This window comes from Bos indicus, chromosome 15, assembly GCF_029378745.1.
Source record: "Bos indicus isolate NIAB-ARS_2022 breed Sahiwal x Tharparkar chromosome 15, NIAB-ARS_B.indTharparkar_mat_pri_1.0, whole genome shotgun sequence".
NCBI lineage: Eukaryota > Metazoa > Chordata > Mammalia > Artiodactyla > Bovidae > Bos > Bos indicus.
Genome location: NC_091774.1, coordinates 55,627,261 through 55,649,889, shown reverse-complemented (window position 1 = coordinate 55,649,889; position 22,629 = coordinate 55,627,261). Strand labels below are relative to the sequence as shown.

At 52.5% G+C, this 22,629-nt stretch overlaps 1 protein-coding gene across 1 annotated transcript in view; it reads right to left on the bottom strand.

Moving 5' to 3' along the window:
- Window positions 1–20,945, bottom strand: part of DGAT2 (diacylglycerol O-acyltransferase 2) — a 32,652-nt gene extending 11,707 nt beyond the window's left edge. The window contains exons 1-3 of the mRNA XM_019975405.2: window positions 20,536–20,945; window positions 6,287–6,415; window positions 68–175 (exon numbers count right to left, since the gene is read on the bottom strand). Of these exons, the coding sequence (XP_019830964.1) occupies window positions 68–175; window positions 6,287–6,415; window positions 20,536–20,575 (277 nt within the window). The 5' untranslated portion in view covers window positions 20,576–20,945. The remainder of the gene's footprint in view (window positions 1–67; window positions 176–6,286; window positions 6,416–20,535) is intronic.
- Between the last annotated feature and the right edge of the window lie 1,684 nt (window positions 20,946–22,629).

Here is a 22,629-nt window from a genome sequence, read left to right as displayed (position 1 = left end):
AACTTCAGCTTGTGCAGGAGGGAGTGTCCCGAGGGCGGGGGTCAGGCAGGGTGACCCGTGCTCCTACCTTTCTTGGGTGTGTTCCAGTCAAACACCAGCCAGGTGAAGTAGAGCACGGCAATGAGCCAGCAATCGGTGCAGAATGTGTACATGAGGATGACGCTGCAGGCCACTCCTGGGGAAAGGCAGATGGTCCCGGGTCAGGCCTGTGCTCCCGACATGGGCTTTAGTACCCTCTGGACATAGGGTCACTAGGTGACTGAGCGTTTACTGTGGCCCTAAGCTAGGCACAGCTGGGGCCCTGGGCAGAGGGCCATGGGGAGGGCGAGGTGGGGAGGGGGGTGAAGATGTTCCTGAGAGGAGCAGGCTCACCGGGACATGAGCCTCATCTTCTACGTTCTGATGGGCTGTCCTAGCATCAAGAGGCACTTGGGCTCCATGCTGTCTGGGCAGCAGCACCATAGGTGATGGATGTTAACTCAGAGCCTTACAGCTGTCCTTTCTGCCCCTCCTTGCGTGTTCTCCCCACCTGAGTGCCCACCAGAGTGACTGTGGATGAGGGGAGGGACCTGCCAAGTGCCTCTGTATCTCAGGACTTGGGCTGAATCACTGTCTTGAGAGCCAAAGGGCAGGAAAATGGTGATCCCTTGTCATCTGCAACCCAGTCCCATTCTAAGCTCCTGAGCTAGCCTCTTGCCAAGGGAGCTAAAAATGGTACAACTATCTTGGGACCGGTAGTAAACACAGAGTGGTCAGGTGTCCGGGTTTTCAGGACCACCATAGGAGTGTGACACCATAAATGGGGAAGATGGGGCTCTAAGTATCTGGAGTCAACAAAACCCTGTTAAAGGCCAGCTGTGAAGTACTTGAGGCAGCTTGGTGAATGGCAATGTTTAAGTTAGGGCCACTTACACAGTCACTCACCTTGTTGAGTGGTTTGCCCCTGGTCCCCTTTCTTAGGCCTAGAAAAAGGGTCACAAGCCCCCTAGACTCCACAGGGTATCCAAGTGCCTTCAGAGGCTAGATAGATGCTCCAGGTGGGCCTGGGCAGGGTTGTGAGGTTCAGGTTAGGATCTGAGCAGCCTGGAAACCTAGCTGCTGTCAAAGCCCTAACTCTGTTGAGGGGCACCAGGACCAGAGCGGGTGGAGCCCCAGGCTGCACTGCCTAAATGTCTGGGCTCTCTGGGAAGCTGGGAATCCCTTGCCACTGTCCTTACTCTGGTGCTGAGGCAGCCTGGGAGGAGGAAAAGAGAACAGATGGAGAGTCTGGAGACTGCATTCTAGTTCCGGACTTTCTCAGCTGGGGGCCCTGCTCCCTCTAAGCCCTGTGTGTCCACAGCTGTCGCATTGGTATCTGCCTCCCCCAGCAGACTCCTTCCATCAGAAGGCCCTTCAGTTCCTGGGCTCCCTGGGAGCTGGAACCAGGTCAGACAAACTTCTCCAGCCCCAGCAACCACCACTGCTGCTACTGCTAAGTCACTTTAGTCGTGTCCAACTCTGTGCGACCCCATAGACGGCAGCTCACCAGGCTTCCCCATCCCTGGGATTCTCCAGGCAAGAACACTGGAGTGGGTTGCCATTTCCTTCTCCAATGCATGAAAGTGAAAAGTGAAAGTGAAGTCGCTCAGTCGTATCCAACTCTTAGCGACCCCATGGACTGCAGCCTACCAGGCTCCTCCGTCCATGGGATTTTCCAGGCAGGAGTACTGGAGTGGGGTGCCATTGCCTTCTCCGAGCAACCACCACAGGAAAGGTTTATTGAGCAAAAATGAGCTAAATCCATCACATAAGTTTGCCTTTCTCAGAGACTAAGCCCAGTCCTCTGAACAGGGGGCTCCCTGGTCCATTCTTGTAGGGCAAGGGACTGCAGCAGGAACCCCGCCCCCCACCCAGTCCCCTCGGGTCCAGGAGATGTAAACAATTTTTGGCTCCACATGCAGAAGGTTCAGGACCCACCTTTACAATCACCCCTCCCCATAGAACACAGTCAAGCTCGTGATTCAGAACTGCTCCTCAAAGCCCATGAGCGGGCAGCCTATGGCTGCCCAATGCAGGGAGGCAGCAGTCAGGCCCATGAAGAGCATGGACATGCTCTTACATGAAGCTGGGGTCCTGCTGGCTCACTGGCCACGGCCCATCCTTGAATCTCCATTTCCAACAGTGTGTTGGGAAGATTACATGAGATAATGTGGGAAGAAGACTTCTACACAGTTAAGTGTCCAATCTGAGATCCATGGACTTGGATGGGGGAAAAAATAACATCTTAATGTTCCTTCATCTCTTATAGAAATGCAATGCTTCCTTCATTTATGAACGTACCAGACTGCAGTAGTCTTAGCAGTCTTTATGGCTGCTGCTAGATCTTTTTATTTAACATAGTAACAAAAAATAATGTCACTATATGTGGAATCTGATTTAATACGTGTGTGTTTATATTTTAATACCATTGGCTTCCTTTGAAATCCAATTGTTTTGTATTATGCATTTAAAAACTCGGAATGAAGCAACTCCTGCAGCTCAACTTCAGAAAAATAAACGACCCAATCAAAAAGTGGGCCAAAGAACTAAACACATTTCTCCAGAGGAGACATACAGATGGCTAACAAACATATGAAAAGATGCTCAACATCACTCATTATCAGAGAAATGCAAATCCAAACCACAATAAGGTACCATTTCACGCCAGTCAGAATGACTGCGATCCAAAAGTCTACAAGCAATAAATGCTGGAGAGGGTGTGGAGAAAAGAGAACCCTCTTACACTGTCGGTGGAAATGCAAACTAGTACAGCTACTATAGAGAACAGTGTGGAGACTCCTTAAAAAACTGGAAATAGAACTGCCATACGACCCAGCAATCCCACTGCTGGGCATACACACTGAGGAAACCAGAATTGAAAGAGACACATGTACCCCAATGTTCATTGCAGCACTGTTTATAATAGCCAGGACATGGAAGCAACCTAGATGTCCATCAGCAGACGAATGGATAAAGAAAGCTGTGGTACATATACACAATGGAGTATTACTCAGCCATTAAAAAGAATGCATTTGAATCAGTTCTAATTGATTCATTCAAATGAGGTGGATGAAACTGGAGCCTATTATACAGAGTGAAGTAAACCAGGAAGAAAAACACCAATACAGTATACTAACGCATATATATGGAATTCAGAAAGATGGTAACGATAACTCTGTATGTGAGACAGCAAAGAGACACAGATATATAGAACAGTCTTTTGGACTCTGTGGGAGAGGGTGAGGGTGGGATGATTTGGGAGAATGGCATTGAAACATGTAAATTACATATGTGAAATGAATCACCAGTCCAGGTTTGATGCATGATACAGGGTGCTCGGGACTGGTGCACTGGAATGACCCAGAGGGATGGGATGGGGAGGGAAGTGGGAGGTGGGTTCAGGATGGGGAACACATGTACACCCATAGCGGATTCATGTCAATGTATGGCAAAACCAATACAATGTAAAGTAAAAAAATAAATAAATAAATAAAACTGAGATTAAAATAAATAAATAAATAAAAACTCGGAATGAATAAGGTTTAGAGCCTTAACCAGAATACCAGGGGGACCCGTGGCACAGGAATGGTGGCACAGAGTCACTCCATTGTTCCAGAGGGAGGCTGACAGGGCCACAGCATCCTTTGCAATGCCAGGCAAGCCTCTGCCAGCAGATATGGGTGGCAGTGGGAGGGAGTGGCTGGGGCTGCTCAGGGCAGTAATTAGCAGCACCTCGGCAGACCTGCTCGTCCATGCAGGCTTGGCGCCCACCTACACAAGGATTTCGGGAAGATGCTGGGCCGGTTTCCGGGCTGTGGTTAGACTTGATCAGTCAAGCTCGGGGCAGTCCCTGCCGCACGCTACAGGAGTCTGGGGTTCTACAAGCCGCTCAGCATCTCATCAGCCAAGCTCTGACCCACTAAGACAATAGGACAGTGGTGGCTTCTGGGTGCAGATGAGGGGGAAGGGAGCTGGTACAGCAGACTGGGCAGGGGCCTGGAGGCTGGAGTCCATGCGGTCTTGCACTGGTCCTGTCACTTCCTTCTTATGTGATTCTGGACAAGGCTCTGCCCTCACTGGGTGCCTGATTCTTATCTGAAAACAGAGGGGTGCTCTCTACTCCAGGATTCTAAAAATTGGCCAGGCAGGCCAAGTTGGAAGTTTGAGCCCTGAGGGAGCCAGTTTAATCTGCTCTGTTCCCTAGACCACTGTTCCTTTATCTTGTTAAGGCCCATTGCTGTTGTTCAGTCGCTAAGTCGGATCTGACTCTGTGACCCTATGGACTGTAGCACACCAGGTTCCTCTGTCCTCCACTATCTCTTGGAGTTTGCTCAGATTCATGCCCATTGAATCGGTGATGCTATCTAACCTATGGTTTTTCCAGTAGTCACATACGGATGGGAGACTTGGACCATAAAAAAGGCTGAGTGCTGAAGAACTGATGCTTCTGAATTGTGGTGCTGGAGAAGACTCTCTTGAGGGTCTCTTGGACTGCAAGGAGATCAAACCAGTCAATCCTAAAGGAAATCAGCTCTGAATAGTCATTGGAAGGACTGATGCTGAAGCTCCAATACTTTTAGGCCACCTGATTCAAACAGCTGACTCATTGGAAAAGACCTGATGCTGGGAAAGACTGAAGGCAAAAAGAGAAGAGGGCAGCAGAGGGTGAGATAGCATCAGCGGCTCAATGGACATGACTTTGAGCAAACTCCAGGAGATAGTGGTCCATGTGCCTCTGTAAAAATCTGAGGATAGCAACTGCCCTTCATCCAGAAAAACGTGAACATAGTCTCACATGGAATTTTCTATCTAGTCTTAGGGGCTCATAGGCCCCCAAAGCCCACTCTTGGGTCTTACAGTGAAGACTGGCCATTTCAGACCAGGCACGCTGATTTTGGGCTCCCTGGTGAGCACTCCAGGCTCCTGTTTAATTTTTAACTCTGCCACTTAATGAGCTTCACCATCTCTGAGTGTCACTGAGCCTCTATGAGTCTCCATTTTCTCACCTATGAAGTGGAAAGCCTAGTCCACTGTGTGTGTGTATGTGTGTGCATGAATGTGTGCACACTCAGCCATGTCTGACTCTTTGCAACCCCTTACACTGTAGCCCACCAGTCTCCTCTGTCCATGGGATTTTTCAGGCAAGAATACTGGAGTGGGTTGCTATTTCCTTCTCAAAGGGATCTTACTGACCCAGGGATTGAGCTCACATCTACTGAAGGGGCTCAATAACTAGCACCCCCATTCCATCACTCTGCCCTGCCAAGGGAGGGAGGGGCAGCTGCTGCTCTGGAAATGTGGTCTCAGAGGCCCCCAAGCCTCCTGGGAGGACGGCTCAGCACTGACATGGTAACTCCTGATAATCCCCATAGGCCTGAACAACCCTGAAGAGGGGGCCACCCAGAGGGACTCATTCGGGCACTGGAACGTACTCGGTGAGGCTCAGCAGCATGTGTGCCTGCCCTGACATGTTGGGGAAGGGACACCTGGCCCTGGGGAAGAGGAGAGACTGCTGGGGGAGCAGGGCCTGGCTCAGGCAGGGGCCCTTCCTCCTCCTGGACAACCCATGGTGCCCTGATCCTGGTCTGGATGGCAACCCAGGAGACAGTGGCACCAACCCGGACTTGCAGAAGAAGCAACTCAAGCACTAACGTGGGCAGTGTCAAGAGAGGAAAGGAGAAGCTTTGAGCGGGTTGCGGAAGCAGCTGGGGGCGGTGTTCAACAGCAGGTGGGTGAGGCTGGGGCAGGGGGAGCTTGGAGGGTATGTCCCAGTAGCAGCTCCCATAGATTGGGGATCACCCCCACCGGTCCAGGCCCTGTGTGGCCTGTGTGGCAGCCTTTTCCTCATATCCAAAGTGAGTAAATTGATTTTTAAAGGGTTCAAGGAACCTGTGTAAAGTCACAGAGCTTATGTGTAGTCGAGTTGGGACTAATCCCAGGACCAGACCAGCCTAAGACAATGCAACGTGCCTATAGGAAAATGTCTGTTGGGAGGCAGGGTGGCATGTGGGAACAGCACATGCTTTGGGGGTGGTGCGGGGGGGCGGTCCTGTAGACCTGGACTCAAATGTGTGACTTTGGACAAGTTACTCACCTTCTCTGAGACTTGGGCTTTCTATCTGTGAAATGGGAACCATACCACCACCTCCCACTGAATCTCACTGGGTCCCCAAGCCTGCCTGGGGTACAGCACTTGATAGGGGACCAAGAAGGACCCCTCAGCTCTCTAACATCCCCGCCTGCCCTGACCCTCTGAGCCCCAGCTTACCCAGCACGAGGAAAGACAGGACCCATTGTAGCACCGAGATGACTTGGAGCTGCTTCTCTACCTTGGACCTATTGAGCCAAGTGACAGAAAACAGGTCCTGGAGGGCAGAGAGGATGCTGGAGCCAGTGCCTGTGACAGACAGAAGACAGATGTCAGCCTGTCCGCCCTTCCCTGCAGCTGCAGAGTACCCCACACCAGCCCACCTCCCCACAGACGCCTTCCTAGACATGAGAGGGGCACAGGCCAAAGAATCAGACGGACCTGGGCTCGCATCCCGGCCCTGTCACACCACAGTTTTGTAATTCTGGGCTGCTCACATGCTGCACTTCCCTCTGCCCCAGTTTCTATATATACCCAGTGGGAATGATGTCCCCCCCCACCACAAAGGGTCATTTTGGAGACCAAATAGGGTATCCAAAGAGGCGAGGGGGAGGCTTGCCATAGTTTCCAATTCTCATTCCTCACCTCTACCCCAGTCAAACCCCTATCTTTTCCTTTATCTGGATCTAGTACAAATATTTAACCTTTGCTATCTGGGTCTGTGAGGCCAGGGACAGAGGGCCAACATCCAGTTTGTAATGTTTTCTTTTCCTCCAAGTGTACTTTGAGCACCCCCAATCCTTGAGCCACCCCCACCCCTTTATCTCCAGGACTAATACCCTCTCCCAGGGAGCTGAGCCCTCTTGCCCTTGCCCAACACCATCAATACCACCTTCAGGGGAATTCACACTTTGAGCTTCACCTCAGCGCCCAAAGCCCAGGGCTCAGAGAGGAACTGGGCAGGAACCTCTGCTTCCCTAGAGGATCCAGTGGCCACTGAGTTTTGGGCAGCCTGGGACACTGAGAGCTGCAATTATGTTTGCTACCAAGCAAGTGCCAAGCCTATAAGTTCAGACAAGATGTGCTCAGTTAATTGGTTCTGTGGCTGTGCCCCCAGGATGAAGTCTTAGATTCCAGTGGCTGATGGACAGAGGGACGAGAAAGCCTGGTGACTACAGGAGAGGCAGCGCTCAGGAAGAGCATGGCCAAGGTTCCTGACACAGCCCCTCTCCTTCTGGAAGCTGGGCCAGAGGACTGTTCCCCTTCAAACCCCACATGTGCTGAGCCCCAACTGCATGCCCTTCGCTCAACACATCTTCACTGACTGTGCTGGTCAAATTCCTTCACACGACCCACTCTGCAAGGCTCTTCACTGAGCCACAATCTTGTCCTGGAGGGTCTCATGACCTTTCACCCTGGCCTACAGCAGAAGTGGGAGGGAGAGGGGTTTAGGGGTTTACGTGCAAGCCTTTGTATTTCTTTAAAATCTGCAGAGCAACAAAGCTCACAGTGGGGTTTAGAAGGGGACATGGCACTCATCTGCTGAAAGTTAACAATCACTCTGACTTTTAGGAGGCACAGAGATAACCACCAGGACTCAAGGCAGACTCCTCAGTCCTGTTCCCCTCCCCTGGTCTCATGGAGCAGAGGGAGCGGGAAGCCAGGGGTATGGCAGAAGAGTCAGATCCCAGTGCAAACCCTGGTTCCACTCACTACGCAGGCACGACCTCAACGGTGTACTGCCACATCCAAGACACAGCACATACTGGGTACTCAGGAGCAGCCATACCTGGGGTGGAGGTGGTGGTGTGTGAACTCACCAAAGCAAATGAAGAGGCTGGTCCACACAGGAACTCCAGAGGTCTGGCACATGACATTCCTCTGCTCTCAACATATATATCCTCCATCACAGCCCTTTCCACCTCCACCCTTTCTCAACACTCCATCCTGGAGCCTGAGAGCCCTCTGGGGTCCTCTGGTACAGTCCATCTGGACCTCTGGGAGGCTGAGGAGAGGAGCACTGAGTTGACCAGGGCTACCCAGCCAGGGCTGGGACCTGGATTCAGGGCATAGCAGATGCCAAATACAAAGGGCTCTACCCATGGGACACAGCAAGTCCAAGGGTGGTCTGTGCTCAGAAGTGAGGAGAGAGTCCTGGGTGAGTACAGGAGGGAGGGAAGTGAGGCCAAGCACAGGCCTGAAGCCCCTGTCTAAGGGACCCCTAGCTGCTGGCTCTTCCTCCTAGCTGTGTGGAGTGAAGGCAAGCAGGGGTCATGGCAAGTGAGTCCCTTGCCCTTAGTCTGGAGCAGGCAAGGCACCTTGGCTGCAGAGAGGATAGAATATTCTCCAGCACCTCCCTACTCAGAGTCCACCCTGGGAGCTGTTTAGAAATGCAGGGCCCCAGCCTGGATTTACTGAACTGAGATCTGCTTAGTCCAAAGTCTCAGGTAGGGTAAGTTTGGGGTGGGGAGTGTGCAAGGAGGAGCTGGGGGCCTCCACTTTCTACTGGGCTGGAGAAAAAGGGTGATGGAAGGAAGGGCATCAGACATAATCTCACTTGACCACTTCCTACTGTGAACAGGACTGTGAAGAGTGCTTGAGGAAAGGACTTGCTGTCTAGCCTCTGCTGTTGGGTCAGGGCCAACCAACTGGCCGCACTCACGACATGGAGCTCTCCTGCTTTGGGGGTGGGGGTGCACACAGTAAGTCCATGTTGGTGACATATCCCCCACTGAAACAACTGAAAAATTCTTGTTTCCTAATCCAAATCCATCTGTTATTTCAGGTCTCTTGCAATTAGATATAACGTCAGGGTGCAGGAAATGCAAAATGTCTTGTTCAGCAGATTATCCACATAGAAAAGAGGCCTGAAGGGTTCCCATAGCCCCAGAGCCAGGCTTGTTCCAGCCTCCTCAGTCTATCCTCCCTGCCCCATCCCAACTCCTGCCCGCAGCCCGCTCTGCAACCAAGTAGGAAATGCAAAGTCCACTGAGGAGGGGCTGGTGTTCCTTGGGCGGCACAACGTGGGGCTGCCTGGGGAGCAGGGAGGCCACTCTGTGTCCCTCAGGCCCGAGATTACTCAGCTGCCTCTTGGCCAGAACATCCTGACTGGTTGACCACAGAGCCCAGCCCCAGGAGCTGGCCTGTCCGTGATGCTGAACCACAGGCCCAGTGGAAGCCCCTATGGATTTAAAGAGTATCCAGTCATTGCTCCCTTGCCTAGAAAGCTGCTGCTTGCCTTGTCCACCTGATGACCCCCTGACAATGAGATAAAGCAGCTTGTCCTTCAAAACCCAAATAGGTAAGCCTTCAGAGAGGTGGGCTTTCCTTCTTTGGGATTATTGACTGTAAGGCCATGCAAGTGTGGAACTGTCTGGAGCCATCTCACCAGCCCCCACTGATCTTGGAGAGAACCTGTCAGCAGATGAAGGTGGGAGAGGCCAGCAAAAGAGAGAAATAAGAGAGGAAGGGAATCTTCCTTTTAGGCTCCCACAGCCCCTCACCTTGTACCAGCTGCTGATTACAAGCTCACTCTCATCACATTAAGAGCTGCCCAAGGGCCTGAGTCTGATCCACCCAGCGGCCTCTCAGAGTCTGGCCTAGAGTCAACACTCAGCAAGGTTTGCTGAGCAAAAGAAAGAGCAGATCTCTGCTCTGGCCATTCCTCAGGCCCCCATCCTCCACCTCGGCTCTCTGCAGGGCTGGGTGACAGGCAGCTTTGGAGCTTCCAATGTACTTCCTCAGGAACTCTGGTTTCTCACCAGCCCTGTGAGTTTGGCATCATCATTGCCATTTTGATGGTGAGAAAGGCTTGAGGAAGCGATATAGCCAAGGTCACTTGACTAGAGGGTGGCAAAACTGGATTCAATTCAAGACTAACTTCTAGGCCAGCGTTCTGTTCCTGTGCTGGTCTCCCCAAGTTCCTTCTCTCTTCTCCCCAAAAGAAAGTGGGGGAAGGCTGGGAGGGGACAGGAGAAATGCGTGGCCTATATTCCTCCAGAGGGGCAGGTGAGGGGCAGGCACCTTGCGCAGTACATTAAGTGGTGGCAGGCCTGGGGGTTCTTGTCCGAGTTGTATCATTGTGTCCTCTTGGCCAAGTTGCTTCCCCTGTCTGGGCTTTGGCTCCCCATATATAAAATGGTGGTGGGAAGATGACTTCTATGATCTCTTTGACTGCTTGGACCCCAGTGCCCACCCTCCTGAAGACACCACCTAGATGCTCACCACCTTGTAACAGCCCTAGTACAGTTGCTCGGCAGATGGGAAGCAAGGCTTCAGCTGGGCACTCCCAGGTCCAGCCCTCACCACTCAGCTGTCAGCATCTCTTCTGCCTCAGTGGTGGCTGGTGTGGATGACAGTGCTGCAATCAGATGCCAACACTGCCACCACCTTCATACCCAACTGTCCACAGTCCTAGGTGGGGCTGGCAGGCAGCCTCAACATTTGGCCAAATCTCAGCTCCAACCTGCTCCCTTGCTACCCCTCCCCAGCCTTTGCTGGCACACTGAACTCTACACGTTATCTCAGCATCAGTCCACTGAAGCCAGTATCTACCTCCTTGGCCATCCTCCTCAGGCAGCATCTCTTAAGTTCCAAGGACGGTACCTGATTCATTCATGTGCCCAGAGCCCAGTCAGACCGACAAGAAAAGGAGCTCATAGAGGTTTACTGCATGAATGAACAAACCTGTAAGTCCCAGAGGCAGCTGAAGGCCAGGATGCTCAAGTTGCAACTGAGTTGCCACACAGGAAGGCCTCCAGGCTTACCACTGAGGACCCCAGAGATGGAGTAATGGGTGGGGGAGTGAGTCTTTCTTTCCTTCTTTGAGCATGCGTTCCCCCTAACCTCGACATGATAAGAGCAGAACCCACTTCCTACAGATATCTTTTTTTCATGAAGAAAGATAAGGCAGTAATAGAATAACTTGACTTGTTCTATGAAGAGAAGTTTTCAGTAACCAATCCAAACAGCTGCTCCAGGGCACCACTGATTCACCATTTATTTTACCCAGCTCCTGGATTTGGAAGGACAGAGGGAGTAGAGCTGTGAGAGAGAAGCCCAGAGAAGCTCTCTTACCCCCAGAGAAAAGCCCCCTGCCCCCGTGTCTATATGGGGCTTCCCTGTCCCACAGCATTCTCTGGGAAGGTAGACAGGCAGGGAGGGGCAGCCTCATTTCACAGAGATGGAAACTGAGGCAAAGTGAGGCCAAAAGAGGTTCAACCACTTGTTTTGAGGTCATGGTCTAGAGGAGTCAGGCAGGACTCAAGGCAGGCATTCGAGCTTTGAGACCCTTGCCATTTCCATGATGCCAAGCTCCTGAGGGCTGGTCCTCACTACACCAGCCAGTCCACATCCCGATCTCAGGAATACACCCTGGGGAAGGGAGGGCTGCCTCTCTGCCTCAACCATGTCCCAAGTTTCATGGGGCCATTCTCCTGTAGACTGGCTATGCAAGGAATGTGAACCCTCACCCACATGCTCCCACAGGTTGAGAAGCTGCTGCAAGAGCTAAGCTGAAGCTGCCCATATAGTAGAGCCAAACACCTCTAGTCCCCGGCCCAGGTCGGGTGTGGAACGCTTCTTTGCCCATCATCTGTTAGCAAATTGACCAGGCCGCACCCAGGACTGATAAAGCCCGGGTTTCCTCTCATACTGGTCTGAGAGGGCAGGGTCTGAGCCCCAGTCCCCATAATCTGAGAAAGGGTGTTGGGCCAGCCCTGCCCCTGATGGCTCTGTGACCTAGGGCTAGTTAGTCACTTAGCTTTACTCAGCTTTAGTTTCTCATCTCTAAAGTGAGGATAAGGGGACTTCCCTGGCTGTCCAGTGGCTAAGAATCTGCCTTCCAATGCAAGGGCATAGGTCGGGGAACTAAGATTCCACCTGCCACAGGGCAACTAAGCCTGCATGCCACAATTAGAGAGCTCACCTGCTGCAACGAACACCCAGTGCAGCCAAACAAAACAGAAGACATAAAGTGAGGATGAGAATATCCCTCAGGGTGGTTGGGAAGATTAAAAAAAAAATGCACATAAGGTCCTTTTGGCACCTGTTGCGTGACTGACACGTGTTAGGTGATTAGCTCTCATCATGGCGTCTACCACTGACCAGAGCGGGAGGGGATTGATGAGCAACCACAGTGTTTCAAGATGTGTGTGACCACGAGGTTATGTGTTAAAGAGGAGAGGGAGCAGAGTGGGGAAGCAGCAGGGGGCGCTCCAGGGAGGCGGTGAGGCGTCAGCAGGGCCCAGAAGATGAGATCTGGGAGGCAAAAAGGAGGAAAGTGGGCACTGGGGTGGGGGTGCCGGCCAGAACAGAGACCCAGAGGGAGTTACAGAGAGGCAAGCCAGAGGCCAGAATGTTCAACGACCCAGGAATGGGGGTTCACATTAACCCAAGACAGATGATGGGGACAGGGCTCAAGCAGCCAAAAGTGGCCTCCTGGAGGAGGTGGGTGGGGAGGGATGAGCCTGGAGCACTTTTGAGGTGCCCAGTACTGTTACCAGCCCCTGGGGAAATAGCAGTGAACACAGCAGGTCGAGTCTCACCTATTAGTGGGCTTAGATTCTGCTGAGGGAGAGACAAAGCACCTACACACAAATGTAGGATGTAACATCAGGCAGTGATGAGAGCTATAAGGAAACAAAATTTGGGGCAATAAGCTGGAGGGAGAGACAAGAGGGTCCTCAGCTCTGAGCAAGGCTGACTTCCCTCCACATGGAGGTAGAGGCACACGTGAGATTCCCAGGTCAGGCCTCCGGGTGGCCCACGCTGCCTCCCTACTCTCCTTTGCTACTGGCATCCTGGGAAGCAGGTCACCAGCCTAGAGAAGCTAAGGAAGATGGGCGTCCAGAGAACCTGGCCTCCAACTTGCAGGAGTGTAGCCCTGGTGAGTCACTTCCCATGCAAGCCTCAGTTTCCTCATCTGCCCAGTGGGGCTAATACCCACCTCGCTAGATTCTTGTGAGAATTAAACAATAGACAGAAGCGTCATAAAAGTCAAGACCTGTGTGAATGCGGGATAATTACCAAGTAAGCCTGGGTTTCCTCGCCTGACACATGGGTGTAATAACCCCTGTCCTGTCTTGGAGCAGAGGCGCCGGCGTCAGTACACTTAGGATTCAAACCCTGGCTCTATCATTTACGGTGAGACCCTGAAAGTCATTTCCCCATCTAAGACTCAGCATCCTCCTTCGCTGGGATGCAGCAGTTGTTGGGAGGAATCCAACCTATGGAAAAGAGACAAACAGCATGTGGCATGTCTGTTAGAGAGCTAGAAAGGTGCCAGTGAGGTCGCAGAGCTGTGGACAGCTGCCAGGGGCTCCTGAGTGGGGACGTCATCCTGCTCACATTCCCCAGCTTCAAAGACGCCACACGTGGGCCCAGCCAGACCGAAGCTCTGCCCTGGTCTGGCAGCTTCCAAGTGGACAGTGAGGAAGTTGCCCCAAGCTTCTGCAAAGGGCCGGGCATGAGGCTGCATCGAGGCAGAGAGATGGACATTCTGACTCCCGGGAGACCCCTTGAGGTCCAGGAAGCCAGGCCAAGTGCCATATAAATGCCACATCTTCAAGGCTAGGGGCAAAAGTGCAAGATTCCAGAGGGAGGCAGAGAAGAGTGGAGGCTGAACGTTAACATTCATTCAGCAAGTACTTTCCAAGGCCAGGCTAAGTGTTGCCCTAGGATAGGAACTGCCAGCCCCTGCCTCTCCTCTGCTTCTTGGGCTTCTGTGGGAGGCAGAGCTCTGCCCTGGGGCTGCCCACCTCAGCTATGGCTGGGGGAGACAGGGCTGTGAACAATCAGGCACAGAGGGTAGGTCATGGCTGAGGAGTCCACAAGAGGTGCCCAACTGGCCCAGAGGATGCTCTCAGGGCTGCGTCAGGTGAGAGGAAGAGGATGAGTAAGTTTGCCAGGCTGACCGAAGGGAGGCACAGGGCCAGGAACCCAGGTCCTGGAGTCCAGCAGACAGCACTGGCAAAGGACTGGAAGGGATAAAGGGTACAAGGTTAAGGAATTAACTGCAAGCAGTTCAACCAGGCCATGTGAATGGGTGAGGCTAGTCGAGAATGTGCAGGGGGAGCCATGGAGGACTGGAAATGCCAGGCTGAGGAGTCCCAAGAACATAGATGATGGACCAGGCTCCACCCTGACAGCAGGGAAGATTGCTGCCCACTCCTCCCATGCCCTCCACCAACTTCAGACAGTGTAAGGGCTCTGAAGCAACTCACCAGCTGTTCACCTGATCCCAATATGCTGGTGATTTCTTCTCTGGAAAGACTAATAATCTCCCCTTTAAGGGTTAGGTGTTTAATCAAGTAACCTTAAAGAAAATTAAGTGTCCTTAAAGCAGGGCCCACTGGGACATCTGGCCCAAATGGGAAGCCGATACACACTGCTGTGGTTGGTGTGCTCGCTGGGAAGCTCCTGGCTTGCCCATCAGGACCCTGCAGGACTCAGTGGATTCCTCAGTTGATCCTCAGGGCCCCCCACAGAGCATCCTGGCGGGAAGCCAGGCATCCTAAGTATCTACAGATATACTGGGACTTTGGGCCTCCTTCTCCTCTCCTCTCTAGGTCTGTTTCCCAGTGGCATTATTAGAGGTATGGGTTAGATTAGTTGAAATCTGAGGTCTTGACAACTTAGATTGACTAATGAATTATTATCCACAGAAGATCCCCCTAAAGAGACTACAAGCCCCTCCTTGGGCTGCTCCAGAGGCCTGGATTTTCAAGTATTGGTTTTCATGCACCTGGGAGTGAGGTCAAGGAAGTGGGGCTCTTAGAACACCGTGTTCCTGAGACTCTGAAACTGCGACGGGGACCCTGGAGGTGACTGCTGAGGACCCTAAAGTTCTGCTTTCGCTACCCCCATCTTCTGACACATTAAAAGAATAGCTACTGAAGTGGGAGGGGTTGCCATGGCAACACCACTGCTTGCGGGTATGTCACCACCAAGGGGTCCTCAAAATAGGTCCTTATCACGGTACATGAGCAAGTGTGGGGAGCTAGGTTTTCTCAGGCATGTACCTGGGCCCCAAGTAGGACAGGAGCCCATTTTCACAAGGACAAGCTGAGGACACAAATGAGGAGGAGGTTGGCCCCTGGATCCCATAGCAGTCCAGGGCATGACGAGAATCATATTTCTGCAACAGAACTGGAATGAACCCAGGTTCATTCTTACTGTACAGATGAAGCTGAGGCCCTAAGAGGGAGGGTCATGCCCAAGGTCACATAGGAAGGAGATGCAGAGTGAGCCTTCCGGCCTCTAGATCTGCTCTAATAGTAAAATGAATTCACATTCCTTGCTTCTGTCAATTTGCCCAAAGGGTGTGTGGCTTCAGCTTCCTTGAGTCTGTACCATAACCTGGGCAGATACTGTCATCACGCATTTGCTCATTTTACAGATGAAGAGACTGAGACTCCTAGCCCCAAGTCCTCAAAACTGCCAGCAGCAGCTCCACACCCAGGAGGTTCCAGAAGTGGTATAGGCCAAGACACTGCCTGCACCAGGCTCCTTTCCCAGCTCTCAAATCTCCACCAACAACCCCTGCAAAGTGCATAGGCAAGCCAGCCGCTGCCTGGATACAGCATCTTTTGTCTCTCTTATCTCTAAGCACATTGGGACCTCAGCTCAGGTTAGTAGCCCAGAGGTCCTGCCATCAGACTTTCCCTCCCACCCAAATCTCATGCCTCTATTTATGCTGGTCCCTCTACCTGAAGGTTCTTGATAGTCTCTGAACCAGTAACACTGAACCAGTAACACTGGTTCATTTTTCAATATCCGGATTGATTGTCACCTCTTCCAGGAAACCCTCCGTGATGCCAGGATGATTTAGCTGCCAAACCCTCACTTCCAGGCCTCCTCAGTTCCCCATGCTTCCTCCCCCGTCACTGCGTAGATCATCTGCACTGTCATCCCCCTAGTCTCACTTCCTTAAAGGTAGGGACCAGGGATTGACATGTGTGTGGCAGAGTCTGACACACACAGGTGAGCCACCAATAAACTGAAGGGCCTGTGCCCGAGTCCCCACTGTGAGAAGCCTTCCTGGATGCCCCAGGCAGTCTGCCACTCGTCACAATGTCGACGACTGTTGCATGTGTCACATAAAATGAGTGACAAGGACTAACAGGCGAGTCACAAGTTTGTTTACAAAGCATTTTCCATTCGTGATAACCAAAACCCTTGCATCCTTGACAGTCTGAGAGTTTCTGATCCTATTTTCCACTGAGGGGGAATGAGATCCTCAGAGGAGAAGAGAGAAACCCAGCCAGGTCCTTGAGGAGAGCCAGGGCTGAAATCCTCTCTGGCTCCTAAGCCCTAGAAGCAACAAGGGGGACTGTGGTGAGCACCCCCTGCCCCTGGCGATCAGCCCTGGAGACAGCTCCTTGAGACCGTGGAGCCTCCAGAGCAGGGAATAGCTGCAGGCCCAGCACCTAGCACAGGTGGGCACAGAGAAGGCCAGAGGCAGCACTGAGGACTCGCACCGAAGCAAAAAGCAGGGCTTCTTGCCAAGAGGAAGGAGCAGCACTCGGGAGGGTTGAAGTCCCGTTAATGATTCATTCATTCAACAAATATTTACGGAGCACCTACTATACTCCAGGCACTGCGCTCAATGCTGGGACAAACACTGAGGGAGACAGACAGAGGTCCTGTTCCGAAGGGGCTGACATTCTTGCGGGGCAGACCATCATCTAGACAGAAAAGTACACCTGAGAACTTAGCTAATGAGAAGGGCTATAAAAGTACAACAGGACGGGACAGTTCTCCAGATGGTATGGTCAGAGAAGGCCTCCGAAAGGGGACTGAATGGTTCAAAGACAGCCATGCAGTGACCTGGGCAGAAGACAGCCAATGCAAAGGCCCTGAGGTAGGACTGAACTGATGGGAATCCTGGGGAAACAGGAAGACCCCAGCCGTTCTGGAGCAGGACATGGAAGCAGGGGAGTGAGGGCTGCTCACAGGGGGTTCCACAGCTACAAGGAGGAGTTTGGAAGGTTTGGAATACAATGAAGGCAACTGGCTGTTCCCCTGGCCTCAGAGTTCCAGGGTTCATGGTGCATCTACTCATCAAGGCAAGTTGGGACATCTTCTTGAAAGTGCACAAGAAGGGGTGATCTGCCAGCCCCATCATGGTCCCAGAAAAACCTTCACTCAATCAGGAAATGAGCACCTGCAGTGGCCAGAACCCTGCACTCCACCCTCCACGGCTTCACCACACTTCTCTCTTAGTTTAAGGAAGCCAGTGACTGGGAGGTGGATCTGTATTCTAACCCTGGCGTTGGTAACCCTGGTCTAGTCTCTTCTCTCCGGGGCCCTCAGTGTTCCATCTGCAATGTGAGAGCTGCCCCTGACCCAGCACTGCCAGAGAGCTGTGATTTTATGACTCAAGTACCTGCTGGAGAACTCAGGGGTGGGAGGATGGGGGTGGGGCAGGATTTCCACACTGGCCACTGAGTCACCAAGTCTGCTAATAAAATTCTACTCTTGGCCCTCCTTTCCCAGCCCAGAAGAGCCCTCAGTAGCACGGAGAACCCCAAAGTGGTATTTGTGCATTTGGGGAAGTGGTGTAGGGGAGGGGGTAAGCTATATAGAATTGGGGGGAGGGGAATATGAAAATCATGTTCTCATCCTGTGATTTAGAACTGAGTTAGGTGTCAACCCTCCAACAATCCAGCCTCTTAGTTTCACCTCCTACTAAGCTCCTGCTTGCACACTCCCAGTGATGGGGAGCTCCACCCCACCCACACCAAACCTGTTGCAGTGGCTGTCAGAAAGCATTCCTCCATTATATCAAATCTGCACCCCCCACCTCCCGAAATTCCAGCCCTGTTCCTGGCCTTGCTTTTGCGGGGCCACGCAGAACAAATCAGTTCATAATTTTACTGAAGCTGCCACCATTTCGTGCTGGGTCCTGTGGTGAACCCTGGGTATTCATTCAGGCAGGCATCAGAGGGCTCTGATCGGAAGGGCCTTAAACCCAGGGGCAAAGGCCAAGGATGCAAATAAGAATAACTCTGCACCTTCCACCCCTGGTACAGGTAAATCCTTCAGACATTAGGAAATACCAACAGAGACTCCTGTCTCCTGCACAAACTCCCAGCACACACACAGCACACACCCACCTGCCCCCACAGCTGGCTTTTTTTTGCCCAGGAAACCAGACACCAAGGTATCTATTTCAATCTCACCCATCACAGGTCTTCCCTTCACAGAAGCCATGGTCTCCCCTTAAATATCACCACTGACAAAGTGTTCATCACCTCCCAACAATGAGACTTTATAGGTAAAAACCAGGCCACTGGGGAGTGTCTTCAAAGATCAAGGATGTAGAAATCAGGTCTAATGGAGATGCCAGATAACACAAGATTTGCTTCAGCTCCCTCCCTTCCCCACCCAGTCTTTCACCAAAGAGAATCCCAGACAGCTAAAGTGATTGGTTTGCATTACATGCCAGCTCTTGCTATATTCCATGATAGAATTGTTTGCAGCCAGTTTTTTTTTTTTTTTCAAATGTTTTCAAGACCAGATTAAAACATGGAGACATGCTCCTGAAAGGACAGTAAATGATTTGGTCAAAATCACTCACTGGAAGTCCTCCTAAATAACAAATTCTAGGTCAAAAATGAGGAAGTCAGGGTTATCTGCTCCTGGAAGATACAACTCACCTCTGTGGATAGCAGAGATGAGGGAAGGGTATCTCCAGGAAGGCCCACCCCTAGAGAGAGCATCCCTATCTCATTGCCTGGAGACAAAAGCATTTTTAAAAGCATGAACATGGGTAGGGTCCTTCCTTCCCTGTTATGGGCATTAAATGGCACAGTGAATGGACAAGCACTTTTAAGTGAGAGCAGAGACTGTCAGAGGCTATCGGGCCGGGTGCACGGGACAGCTCAGGCTGCATGTACCCAAGATGGCAATAGCAGCTAGGTACCTCTCCAAGGGCAGTGAGTGGCACTCAGACCAAGAGGGGCAGATAATCACACCAACAGCCACACAGAGAAAAGGGCCAATGCCTAGGATACAGTTAAACTGTGGTACAGCTCAGGGTGGTTACCCAGCAGCCCCTAGAATACTGTAAGTGATTTGGAGTAACAGAAGGAAATACTCACAATTTAACATCAAGAGGGAGAAAATAGGATTTAGAACTATATCCACATCATACCCTCAATCTTACCTAAATGATGTATACAGATAAAATTATAATGAAATATACTAAAATGCTATTAGGAAACTATCTTTGGACAGTCAATTAACCAGGAACTTTTCATTTTCTTCCTGTTTTTCCATGTTTTTCGAAATCCAATGGTTCGTATGTTTTATTTTTATAATGAAGGGGTTGGAGTAGGCTATTGTTAGTTAATAAAGAAAAATCCTAAGTAGGAGAGGTTCAGCAAGCTGAATAAAGGCTTTAGGTAGAGGGAGGGAGGACTCAAGCAAGACAGACCAGGGCAGCTGTGAGGATGTCCCAGAGTCTCCTGGATTTGTATTTAATCCCCTGGCCAAGGCCCTGTTAGGGAAACCTTGGGCAGGTCATGCCTCCTCCCACCTCAGTTTCTCCAAGCATAGGTGAGAGGTGTGAGACATGGAAGGGATGCTCTTCCTTGAGCAGGAAAAGCTGTGGAGTTTGATCTCAACTCTGCCCCTGATTCAGGGAGGACATCAATTCCACATGGTGGAACAGCAGCACAGACCACACTGAAGGGCACCCAGGGTCCTCTTGTTCTATTTTCTAAGCATTCCAGGCTCACAGTCGCTGCTGAGTGGCTCCCAAGCCTGGGCTGGGTGGCGGGCAGAGGACAGTGTGGGCACAGCTGTCCCAGCCAGGCATGTTCCCTGTCTGGTGGCCTGCCCCATCCAGCGCCTCACAGATTGATCCACCCGGTGAGGAGGGATGGAGGGAACTGCCAGGGTCCAGGAGCAGTGCTGGGGCTGGAGAGGAGTTCTCAGGTAACATCCTATCTCACAGGCTGGAAGAAAAGAAGTGATGTAACAGAGGTCCCCCAAATTGATGAGTGCTAAGGTGGAGAATGCGCCCACATGACTACCAGGTGGCCTGGATCAGACCATTATTCTAACCTCATCTCAGACTCAGATGAGCAGGGGGGAAGAATGGGGGTGGTGGTCGGGGAGGGGGCCGCAAGCCTTCCCAAAAGAAAAGAGGGGTTGGGACCTCAGCCCCCAGAGCGGCCCACCCTCCAGCAACAAACTCCCACTATACCAACACACTCCTGCCTACCTTGGAGCCCTTCATCACCTCCTTTCCTGAAAGCCCTCTCGCAGCTGCATGGCCCCAGGAGGAAGCCGGCAAAGCCCTGCAGACCCTGGGCTGTGACAGTTCATCTCCCAGACCCTTAGTCCCGCTCCCAGAGGCCTCAGCGGGCAGCATGGCTCCTTAATCAGAGCCCTCGCTCAGGGCAGCCGGGCCCGATGCTCACCTCGCAGGACCCCGGAGTAGGCGGCTATGAGGGTCTTCATGACGAAGCCAGTACAGGTCGGGGCCCCGCGGGAAGCCGCCAGACCCCGCGCCCCTGGCCCATGCCCCGGCCGCCGGGGCCAGGGCTTCGCGCCGAGCAGGGGAGCGCGGGGACCGCTACGGCCGAGGGTGCGGAGGGACGGGCCGCCAGACGGGCCGGAGCACCGGCGGAAAGCGGAGCCTTGGCCACGGCCACGGCCACGGCCACTGCGCCCGCGGCTCCGAGCGCGACAATTTGTAACCTCATAAGGGGGCGGGGCCGACGCGGCAGGGGCGGGGCCGGCCGTTCCAACCACTGCAGCCTCAGCTCCGTGGGGGTGGCTGAGCGCCGGGCTCGGCCGGGCGCGGGAGGGCTGTAGGGGGACTCTTGCTCCTCACAGCTGCGCCGCCCGCGGCGCGGGGTCCTCCTCGCGAGGGGCTGCTTGGTTATTCCTGCTGCTCCCTGTGCCCGCCCCTAGCCGCTCCCCCGCGGCGGTTGGTGCAGCCCGGCAGCAGGAACGTGGGCCGGGAGGCCCGGCACGTGCGGGCCTGGGGCGGGGGGCAGGCGGGGGTTTGTGTTTTCCGTTCCGCAGGGCTTCGCTTTGGCTACAGATGCCGAGGTCCCGCCTCTGATTGGTGGTTGAGTAGGAATTAGGTAGGTAGGGCCGGGCTCCTAAATCCCTCAAGTTGCCTCTACCTTTCCGTCTAAACCTCACAGAGCGTGTATACTGTATACTGCTGCGTGCTGGCGACCCAAACCAGTCACACCTGGCCCTGCCCTGGGAGGTGCTCTCCTTGGTGAGAGGCAATCACACACTGAAGCTGGCAGCAGTGCTAGGCCAAGAGAGAAATCTCTGGCTATAGATCCAGAGGAGAGAGGTCCTTTTCTTGGACTGGGGGCTGGGGACTGGAGGCTGGGTGCACTTTCCAGAGAGATTATTGCACAACAGAGATGGAATCAGATAGACCCGGAGCCAGTTCTGGTCTTCCCTTTCTTGAACCTCAGTTCCATATCTGTACAATAGGAAGAATAACAGTTATTTTGTGAGGTGCTTTGAGAACTAAATGAAATAAAATTTTTAAAGTTAAAAAATAGCCTAGTATAGTACCAGGCACATAGAAAGTTTTCCAAAATTATTTTTGTTGCCCTTTGATGAGTAGTTTTGTAAAGGGTGTGAGGGTAAGGCGTAAACTCTTAGAAAAGGCAGCATGTTTGGGGCAGGGTTAGGGTACCTGGAGTGGCTGGTGCTCAGACAGCTATGGGAAATGATGCTGGAGCTAGATCTTAGGAAGGTTCTTGACTGCTACCCTTGAGACATCAGGGCGGGGATAGCTTTGAGTTGGGGGATGAGAGTGTTTATATGTTTTTAAGAGTCCTCCAGCCAAAGTGTGGGGAGAGACTGGAGGCCAGGAGGGCAGTGAGGAAGCTGCAGAAGGGACCCAGGTGAGAGAGAACAATTCCTGAGCTCAGATGATGGTGGAAGGATGGAGGGAAGGCCTGGTCTGGAGAGAAGTGTAGGAGGAGGGGAGATCGACTGGAATGAGGTGGAATGACTTACTGCATGTGGATGGTAAGAGCAGGCGTGAGGGGAACAAGCTTGTCAGTGAAAAGACGGGTTCCTTGAGTCAGCTTGAGGAAGCTAGGTGTGGACTCACGGCATAAGATGAGAGGGAATCTCTGCTGCTGAGGTCTTTACCATCTCTTGTCAGAAGTCGCAGTGCCAGCACAGCATGCGACAAACACCACTGATGGGACCTAGAAACCCTGCCATTTGTTGAGCCTGTTCAAGGTTACAGGAGTAAACCTTGGGAAAAAAGTCATGGAACCCTAAGGCTTGAGTTGGCTAAGAATAGAAGGAAAAGCATTCCAGGTAAAGAGAGCAAGCAGGTGGTGAGGTTCTGATGCTGAAAAGAGCTTTGTGCCTTTTAGGAAGCTGAGGGAAAGCTAGCAGCTTTCAGGTTTGTGGGAGACATAGGGGTCAGCGAAGGCTGGGAGGTTGGATCAGATGTGATGGATTTCTGGTGAAAGAGCAGTGCAGCAAGGTGGATGCTGAAGATGCCATGAATCTTTCAATCC